Source organism: Propithecus coquereli, unplaced genomic scaffold (genome assembly GCF_000956105.1).
Source record: "Propithecus coquereli isolate 6110/MARCELLA unplaced genomic scaffold, Pcoq_1.0 Scaffold248, whole genome shotgun sequence".
Taxonomy (NCBI): Eukaryota; Metazoa; Chordata; class Mammalia; order Primates; family Indriidae; genus Propithecus; species Propithecus coquereli.
Genome location: NW_012148041.1, coordinates 2,287,429 through 2,297,429, shown reverse-complemented (window position 1 = coordinate 2,297,429; position 10,001 = coordinate 2,287,429). Strand labels below are relative to the sequence as shown.

The following is a 10,001-nucleotide window of genomic DNA, read 5'->3' as shown; positions in this document are numbered from 1 at the left end:
CACGAGTTTTTAACCGGAAACTAGGTCTGGTCTGAGGCCAAGGGAACGACCTCCCGTGCTGGCGCCTCCACAGCACAGAGTTTGGCCGGGGAGAGCGGGTGGGGGCGGGGGCAGCACAGCCCCTGGAAGTCTCTGGAATCACTTCTCATGCCCTCTGCACCTGTTTTCAGGAGGCGCTTCATGTTTGTGCTGGTTTGGTGTCTTTTTCTTAAAAATGCACTCATGTTTTCTGTGTAGCCCATCTTTTGGCCAAGCAAGCGCATGGCGTCTGTGGCAGAGATTTTCCCAAACATCCTGGTTCCCTCCCTTTCTCCTACCGAGGCCACAGCCAGTCCATGTCACCTCCCAGGTCCTGGCACCCGCTTTCCCCTGTGAGCCTCTGCCAGTGGCTGTTGGGACTTTAGTCCCTTTAGTCCCTGGATTCAAGAGCTCTGGGGCATGGTGGGGGCGGGCAGGGACAGACAGGCCAGGCTTCAGGCTTCCAGCACAGCCGCGACAGTCCGGCACAGCTGCGACGCTGGGGAGCAGGTGAGCTCGGGTCTGGTCCCCACCACGCCCGTGTCCGTCTTTCCTGTCCCCCACAAGCACCTCTGGTCCTCGAGTGCCCACCACCTACGCCCTACCCCGCTGGCTGCCCGGGGTCCCCAGGATGGCTCTCTGCCCAGGGATCCTCCTCTTTCCTGCCCTACCATCAGCACCTGGCCCAAAGGTGCGACCATGGACAGGGCCCGATCCTGCCTTGTAGGAAGAGGCTAGGACTGTTTTGCTCCATAGAAAGCAGGGGCAGCCTTTTCATAAAGCTTGGGAATCCATGAGCCTTAGAAGAACTGTCGCTGCCTCCAGGGACATGAGGTACAGTTGTACAGCTTGTGCACTGCACACAGGCCCTCAGCCGGGGGTGTGTGGGGGCTGCTTCTGCAAGCTGTGCCCTGGAGGCGGCTGCATGGGGCAGGAAGGGATGGCTTTCTAGAATGCTTCCGCCAGGGCGCGACACGGGCTCAGCCCATCACCAGCCCCAGCCTCCTGCTGCTGCAGCAGGAGCCCGACCTCCACCTGCACGGGCTCGTGTGGGCCCCTCGCCCTGAGAGGCAGGCGCCCCTGCCCTCCGGGCCTGCTCAGCGGCCTGCCCCCCCATCCGCCGCCCCAGGCGACGTCCTGCATGAGCTGCTCCGGTACATTCAGACCCGGCGAGCCGTGGTGTGTGGGCCCTTTTCAGGAGGGGCCTTCGGGCAGAAGATGCTCACCCCGCACCCTCCAGCGCCCCCCAGAGGGGAAGGCGGAAGCTCTTCCTGGAGCTCTGAGCCCCTCAGATGAGCCTCCCTGGGCGGGCGGGCTTCCTCCAGGCTAATCGAGGAAAGAGGCGGGTGTGGGCTGAGCTGCTGCCTCCCAGCCCTGCCCGGCCCTCCCCTCCGGCCTGGGGCACCCCTGGCAGCCCTCCCTGCCCCAGCCCTCCCGTCGCACGTCCCCACTGCTCTGGGTCCTCTCCTGCAAAGCGCTGTCCGTATCACGCCTCAGTCTCCTCTCCTGATCTCTCCGTGGAAACCGTTCTTGTCAGGGTCCCGGGGCCCTGAACACGGGGATGTCCGTGTCCACACCCAGTCCTTATCACCGTGACCTCTCACGGCCTTTGATCCTGTGGGTCACCCCTCCACCCCCAAACTCTTTCTCCCCTTGGCTTCCAGGACACCCCACTCACCTGGGTCTCCTCCACCCCCCTGGTCTTCCCTTCTCCATCTCCTTTTCCGGTTTCTCCTCTTGTCCCCACTTCTAAATGCCGAGGTTCCCAGGGTCAAGGGCCTCTCGTCTTCTCTCTCCGCACTCAGACCCCGGGGATCTCATCTCGCCCCGGGTGTTAGACACCATGAAGTGCCAAGGATTCGCACGTATGCCTCGACCTCCAAATTCCAGAGGTGCACAACACGCCGCCTGGCTCGCGCCTCCACTGGGATGGCCCCAACAGCCCTAACCAACGCCCCCTCCTCTCCCAGGCTTCCCATCCCAGCATGCCCCGGCTCCCTCCTTCCAGTTGCTCCACCAAGACATCAGGTGTCATCTGTGATTCCTCACTCTGTCCCCGCCCTCATCCCAACTGTCTGCAAATCCTGTCGGCTCTGTCTTCAAGTTCGTCCAGAATCCAGGCGCTTCCACTCCTCCACTGCAGCCCCTGGGCCAGCCCCCATCGCCTCTGCAGAACCTCCTCACTGGTCTGCTCAGCCCGCTCTTGACCTCCTGCGGTCTGTTCTCAAGAGCGGCCAGGTCAAGTCACCTCTCTGCTCAGAGTCCTCCAGTGGCTCCCTTCTCACTCAGAGCCACGGCCACAGTCCTTACAATGACACCCTGCCCCTGCCCTCCTCTCCCAGCCCTCTCTCCCTTGCTCATGCCGATCCAGCCACCCAGGGCTCCATGTTCATTGAACAAGCCTGAGACGCTCCTGCCTCAGGGCCTTTGCACTTGCTGTTCCTGCTGCCTGGCGTTCTCCTCTCTGCTCTCGACACCCACATAGCTCACGCCTCTGCCTCCTACAGGTCTTTATTCAACTGTGAACATGTTGGTGAGGCCTGACCGACCTCTCTAAAATTGCAGCCCTGCCCTTCCCTGATCTCTCTATCTGTCTTTTTTTTTTTTTTTTTGAGACAGAGTCTCACTGTGTTGCCCGGGCTAGAGTGCCGTGGCGTCAGCCTAGCTCACAGCAACCTCAAACTCCTGGGCTCAAGCGATCCTTCTGCCTCAGCCTCCTGAGTAGCTGGGACTACAGACATGTGCCACCATGCCCGGCTAATTTTTTCTATATATTTTTAGTTGTCCAATTAATTTCCTTCTATTTTTGGTAGAGACGGGGTCTCGCTCTTGCTCAGGCTGGTCTCAAACTCCTGAGCTCAAACAATCCACCCGCCTCGGCCTCCCAGAGTGCTAGGATTACAGGCGTGAGCCACCGCACCCGGCCTCTCTCTATCTGTCTTATGGTGCTTTATTGTCTCCCAATGTTACATATTGTTTCTATTTCCTTTTTTATTTTAATCATCTACCCACCCACTAGCATATAATTTCCCCAAGGACAGGGGCTTTTTTGGGCTCAGTGATGTGTCCTCAAGATTCTTAGAACAATGCCTGGTTCATAGAAGTTTCTCAATAAATATGTACTGGGCAAATACAGGGGACACTGGATACAGGGCACCTGGGTTCCAGACCCGGCTCTGTCACCTGCTGGCTTTGCAACCAGTTTCACAGATGACGAAACAGGCTGAGAGGTTCAGCCACTTGTCTAGGGGCTGCAGTTAGCACCTGGGCTGCTGGCCCTCTCGCCCGGCCCTCCACTCCCTCCCTGACCTTCTAACCAGGGGCTGGGTGGAGGCAGAGCATTGGGGTGCTGCCCCACGGGGCCCCCAGGCTCGCCATTAAGGGGGCTGGGGTGGGGGAGGCTTGGGGCCCACAGAATCCACGTGCTCATCTGCTTGCAGAGGGGACCGGGCCCTTTTGGGCAGCCCACCGAAGGGGCCTCCTGCAGCAGCCACCAGCCCCAGGGCTTGCCAGCTCCTTCAGTCACCTGGATGCCTCCGGCCTGGCCAGGTTGCCCCCCGGCAGGGTGGAGTCCCTCAGCTTATCTCACTGTGCGGAGCTCGGCTGCAGGACCCAGGGGGTCTGCTCCTTCCCCGCGATGCCACAGGCCTCCATGGACGGCAGGATCGCCAGTGAGTAGCAGGCTGTTTCTGGGGGAGTGGTGGGGAAGGTGTGGTGAGGCCAAGTCCCAGAGGGGTCATGGGTGATGAGGACAGAGTTGTTTTGCCCGGATGATAGCGGGTTTGTACTGGGGGGCTGGGGGGTGAATGAGCTGCCTGTTTCACAGATAAGGAAACCAAGGCACAGAGAGGTTAAGTAACTTCCCCAAGATCACACAGCACTGGTGGAGCTGGGATGTGAACCTGGGCAGTCTGGCCCCAGAGCCTGAGCTCTAACCAAATAATACACTTCCACTTCGCATTTATTGTTAAAGGATTGATCAACAGATGGACAGCCAGACAGACTCACAGATCAGCTGCCCAACTTTCTGAGGCATGTTTTCTAGCCATGGTGGGGCACCACAGAGGGGGCAGGAGCCTGGCATCTGGGTTGGACATAACTGGAAATCACTAAAAACATAATTATTGGCCCAACACATAAAAATGATAAATACCTGAGGTGATGGATACCCTAAAAACCCTGACCTGACGGGGGGTCTCACATTCTATACATGTAACAAATGGCACTTATACCCCATAAATACGTGTAAGTATTACGTATCAGTTAAAAACACAATTATTGGATCTGTTTAATTGTAATGCTGACATGCTTGGGGCACTTAGCGTATGCCAGGCACTGCGCTACAGGTTTTGGTCTCCCGTGTTCCAATCCTCACAGCAGCCCGTGCGAGGAAGCTGTGGCTCAGAGGAGGCTGGGTGACTCGTCCGGAAGGGCCCAGCCGCAGGCCCCGGCGCTGGGAGTTAAGGTCACAATTGCTCCCGGACCCCGCTGCCACCTGCGCTGCATAATGGCGTGTTCGCTGTTCCTGAGCCTCCCCTTTAGGGGCTCGGGAGGGTGGGTGTCACAGTGGTTAGACATCAGGGGGCTGAGCGACTGCGCAGGGGCAGAGAAGGACCCGGAGTCCGAGGCCCGGCCACCGACCGTGGGCCCCGCCTGCTCTGTCACGAAGGAGCCTGGCTTTGCGGGGCTCGACTCCTCGCCTGCCTGGTACTCAGGTGCTCGGCCACTTCAGGCGCGTCCGGACCTCTCCGAGCCATGTCCTCACCTCTTCCTGGGGGTAAAGCAGCCACTTCCTAGAGTCGTGTGCACTGAGTGAGACAGTGAATGAGACCTCGTAACTGGCCGTTTCTGTTAACACCGTCGTCCTCGCCACCCTGCTGGCGCTCCCAGGGCCTTGGCCTCGATGTCCCTGAGAGCACCTTTCTGACACCTGTCCTCATAGTTCCAATAAGGCTGCTGCACCCCTGTGCTAAATTGCAGACTGCCGGTTACTGTGGGATTACGCGTATCAGCTGCTCCTGGACACCAGGCATGAGCCCTACATCAGGTGGGAAGACAAGAACGCCAAGATCTTTCGAGTTGTGGATCCAAATGGGCTCGCCAGACTCTGGGGAAACCACAAGGTGAACCTCAGCCCGCAAGCGAAATGGTTTCAACATTTCCAGAAGAGAATAGAGAAGGGGGTCAGAGTGGACCCCTCAGCACTAGGAGACAGTCCTCAACTGATGGGGCCTTCACCAGTAGCCCCAGAAGTGCCAGGATCATTTTATTTTGGGAGGTACTCAGGGACAGGCAGTTATCTCTTATGGGTGGGGAATGTCCCTGAAACTCAACAATTGTGCCTTCCGATTGCTTAATCTTACCATCGCTTAACATTTGAGGCTCTCAAAGCATGTTTCCATGAACTGCGCAGTGAGTGCTGCGGGCGGATAGGCCCAACGGGGAAGCTGGGGCAGAAACCCAGGTCTCAAGCTCCACGGGAGCATCAGATGTCACGGCCAGAAAGGCCTGGGAATGGCTGAGCCTGCATCCCATGGTGGGGAAGGTCTACACCTGGACGGGGGTAGTGATCTTAGGTGGTTGACCCCAAATTCTCGTAATTATTTATTTTCGAACTAGAATTTAAAAATGTTACTACTATTCCTATTTGATCATGATTTACAGTAGTAATGTAAAGAATGTGTCCTTTTTAAAATATAAAGAAGTTTAACTAAAAAACCGGGTCTTTGGCCGGGCGCGGTGGCTCAGGCCTGTAATCCTAGCTCTCTGGGAGGCCGAGGCGGGCGGATCGTTTGAGCTCAGGAGTTCGAGACCAGCCTGAGCAAGAGCGAGACCTCGTCTCTACTAAAAATAGAAAGAAATTAATCGGACAACTAAAAATATATAGAAAAGATTAGCCGGGCATGGTGGCGCATGCCTGTAGTCCCAGCTACTTGGGAGGCTGAGGCAGGAGGATCGCTTGAGCCCAGGAGTTTGAGGTTGCTGTGAGCTAGGCTGACGCCACGGCACTCACTCTAGCCCGGGCAAAAAAAAGTGAGACTCTGTCTCAAAAAAAAAAAAAAAAAAAAACCGGGTCTTTTAAAGAAAACTATTAAGCATAATGGTAATCAGCAATTTATAACATTTCCTAAAATGCAGTCGTGTCTGATTGCCGGGCACTGCTCTGAGGGCTTTACCTGTATTAGCTCATTTAATCCTCCCAACAACCTTGTGAGGTGGGTGTTATTGGATGCGGAAACTGAGGCACAGTGAGGGTTAACAACCTGCCCCAGAGTTTACTTCCCCCTCCCCACCCCCCAGGCTGTGTGGCCCGTGCTCCACTGTATCATGTTGCTCTCAGTAGTGCCGGTGGCCGAAAGGGTGCAAACAATTTAAGTTTGGGATTACTTGTCTGGTCCAATCTCCATATCACACAGGGAGGGATATGCCCAGACAGCAGCAATTCCATTTAATGAGCACATACTATGTGCCATGCACTGTGCTAAGTGGATTAGCTAATTCAATCCTCAAAAGAAACATGAGAGACAGATGCTCTCCTTCTCCTTATAGAGCCGGGAAAACAGCCTCAGAGAGGTATGGAAACTTGTCTAAGGTCACACAGCTGCCAAGTGGTGGAGCTGGGGCTTAACGCTGAACCCTAGGCTCTTTGCTCTGACCGTGCACTGCCTACACTCCACAGACAGGAAAAAAGACGTGGCCAAAGTCACACAGCTGGTGGCACAACCATCTGTACCACCCACCATGCTCTCTCTCTGATTGCATTCCCCACAAATGGATACACTTATTTGTTACTGCTTGTGACGTTTGCTATTTGACAGTGACATACAGCTCACTCCCACCCCACAGTCTCAGCTGGGTAGGTCAGAAAACGTCCTGTTATTTCTTCCCCAACCTTCCCCTGTCTTTCCCCTTCCAAATTCTAGCAAGCTCTTCTAAACCTCACAGAACCCTGGGTGGAGGGGCGCAAGAAGCCACCCAGTCCAACTTGCTCCCTTCCAGATGTGGAAAATGAGGCCTGGAAGAAGCAGGGTGTGGAGTGGGGTGCTGATGTGGGCTGCTTTGCATTCCAGAACTGGGTGAACATGGCCTACGAGAAGATGTCCCGTGCCCTGCGCCACTATTATAAGCTGAACATCATTAAGAAGGAGCCAGGGCAGAAACTCCTGTTCAGGTGAGCAGCCTAGGGGCTGAGGTGAAAAGGGGAAGCAGGGCTGGGGTTGGGTGGGCTGGGGCAGGGGCTGATTTGCAGCTGGGGCCTGAATTCCAGATTTCTAAAGACTCCGGGAAGGATGGTCCAGGACAAGGACAGCTGCTTGGAACGGCTGGAGAACCAGGAGTTCGAGGACGAGATGCCGGAAGTCTCTCTGCGAAGGGCAGGAGGACTCCCGGCACCGATGGGACAGAGACTGCCTGTCCCACGAAGGCAGCCTCCTTCCTCCTCCCAGGGCAGCGGGGATCCCAGCTGGGTTTTGTGCCGGTGGGATCGCAGCTGTTGTCCCGGGCCCCGGAGCTGCCTGGGGCCTGGGAGGGCGGGGAGGCCTCACATCCAGGACGGTGGAGGTGGGGGTTCATCCTTTGGGTCGAATGCCCTACCCCTTGGGACCTGCCCACCTCCGAGAGGAAGCCAGGCGTGGATAGGGCATCCAGCCCAGCGCCTTCAGTTTGCAGAAGGAGGGAGTGGAGGCCCCTCACTGGGCCTCAGATTTCCTCATCTGTGAAAGGGGCTCATAATAACCCACCCTCAGAGGCTGCTGCGTGAAGTGGGAGAAAGGGTCAGTGCTTTGTCGGCCTTGGGAACAATGACAACACTGGCGGCGATGTCTCTCAGGTGCTCGCTGCGTGCCGGGCCTCGCGCTGAGGGCCTTGCACATGTTTTCTCCCGCTTCATTCACATGCCAACGCCCTGGGTTTAAAGATGAGGAAGCTGAGGCAGAAGCTCGCAGAGCTGGCGTGTCCCTCCGGGACACGGTGCCGTGACCTGTTTTCCTTCAGCGCCTCTGAACGGATCTGGGCACTTCTCAGATGGAGGCCCCGGCCCCAGCTCTCTGCTCTGGGCGTCTTCGCTTCCTGCGCTCCTGCCCCCGCATCTGCCATGTGACCTCGGGCAAGATGCTCTTCCTCTCTGGAGCCTCAGGCTTCTCCTCTGTAAAATGGGGGTGCTTCTCCTGACCGGGCCTCGCAGGGCTGCCGGGAGGCTTCGTCCGGAGGGGGCGCTCTGCGTTCGGCTCCCTCCCTGCTCCCCAAGCCCAGTGCCAAGCGGGGCCTGTGCCCTGGCAAAGCCCCAGGGAAGGATGGGGGAGAAAGCGGGCGGCGTTTTCACTGACTGGAAGACAGAACTTCTCGATACGCATCTTCTTTCTGGGAAGGAGGAAGCTGCCTCTGCCCCTGGCAGCAGGTCAGGAAAGGCCCGCCTCTGACAGCCACCTGGGTCTCTGCACAGGAGAAGGCGATAAGGATTCTCGCACTTTGGGACTCAAAGCTGTGACAGCTCATGAGCAGGGAAACTCCCGGCTCAGTCCTGGCTGGGGCCACAGTCCACACCCGAAGGGGCCAGGCAGGTGGCTCTGGAAACAAGGTTCAGCAGGAAAATGCCTGGCTCTTTCACTTTCGCGCTGAGACTTCCATCTCCTGACCTTGCCGCAGGGTGAATCTGTGCGCAGGGGCTCGGCCCATCGCCTCCTCAACCCAGAACTGCATAGCCGGCCTGGCAGGGACGTCGAAATCCACTTGTCCAGGCCCCCATCTACAGATCCAGGCACTGAAGCCAGAGGCTTAACGACAGGCTGGATTCTTAGGCCACTTCTTCCAGTTACAACAGTGGCATTTACTTGCTAGCGTGTCAGAGGCTTCTACAGCTGCTTTCCCAAGGCCTATACCTTGCCCCAGGGTGATGGGTCTCACCCAGCGCTGGGACCGTCAGGGGCAGGAGTGGGCGTCTCGGAAGGCAGGTGTGGGCAGGCCCATGAGGCACATCAGGTCCTTGTCTGGGGACGGCCCCCTGCATGCCAGGAATAAAGGGATTCATTTGGGCCTTCCTTCCACAAGCATTAATTGAGCACCTACTCTGTACCTGGCACCAGGTGATGCTCCAAGTTTACATACATTTTTCACACTGAGTCCTGAAAAGTGGAGGGTCCCTGAAAACTGCGTATGTCAAAACCGACTTTCTCATAAAGCATTTTTTTTTTTTTTGAGACAGTCTCACTCTATCACCCTGAGTAGAGTGTGTCATCATAGCTCACAGCAACCTCAAACTCCTGGGCTCAAGCGATCCTCCTGCCTCAGCCTCCCGAGTAGCCAGGACTATAGGCGCACACCACAACACCCAGCTAATTTTTTACTTTTTAGTAGAGATGGGGTTTCATTCTTGCTGAGGCTAGTCTCGAACTCCTTAGCTCAAGCGAGCCTCCTGCCTCGGCCTCCCAGAGTGCTAGGATTAAGATCATGATTAAAATATTTCTTAAATGTTTCTGATTTGCGTATTCTGATTTCAGAACAACCCACTTTTGAGCCATCATGCCTGGCCAACACTTTTATTTTATTTTTTGGGAACAGGATCTCATTCTGTTGCCCAGACTGGAGTGAAGTGGCATCATCATAGCTCACTGCAGCCTCTAACTCCTGGACTCAAGTGAGCCTTCCAACTTGGCCTCCTGAGTAGCTGGGACTACAGGTACAGGCCACCATGCCCGGCTATTTTTTTTTAGTATTTTGTAGAGACAGAATCTCAGTAGATGCCCAGGCTGGTCTTGAGCTCCTGGCTTCAAACAATCTTCCCACCTTGGCCTCTCAAAGTGCTAAGATTATGGCCAAGAGCCACTGCACCTGGCCACAAAGAATTTCAAAAAGCAGAAGATACATTCTAATGGTTTGAAAAAGTAGCCAGGGGCCGGGCGCGGTGGCTCACGCCTGTAATCCTAGCACTCTGGGAGGCCGAGGCGGGCGGATTGTTTGAGCTCAGGAGTTCGAGACCAGCCTGAGCA

The 10,001-nt window shown here is 56.4% G+C and overlaps 1 protein-coding gene across 1 annotated transcript in view; it reads left to right on the top strand.

Annotated features, from left to right (window-relative positions):
- ETV7 (ets variant 7) overlaps nt 1–10,001 on the top strand; it is a 29,732-nt gene that overhangs the window by 13,861 nt on the left and 5,870 nt on the right. The window contains 5 exon segments of the mRNA XM_012646578.1: nt 1,148–1,276; nt 3,459–3,689; nt 4,999–5,141; nt 7,089–7,189; nt 7,286–7,376. Coding sequence (XP_012502032.1) covers nt 1,148–1,276; nt 3,459–3,689; nt 4,999–5,141; nt 7,089–7,189; nt 7,286–7,376 — 695 coding nt within the window.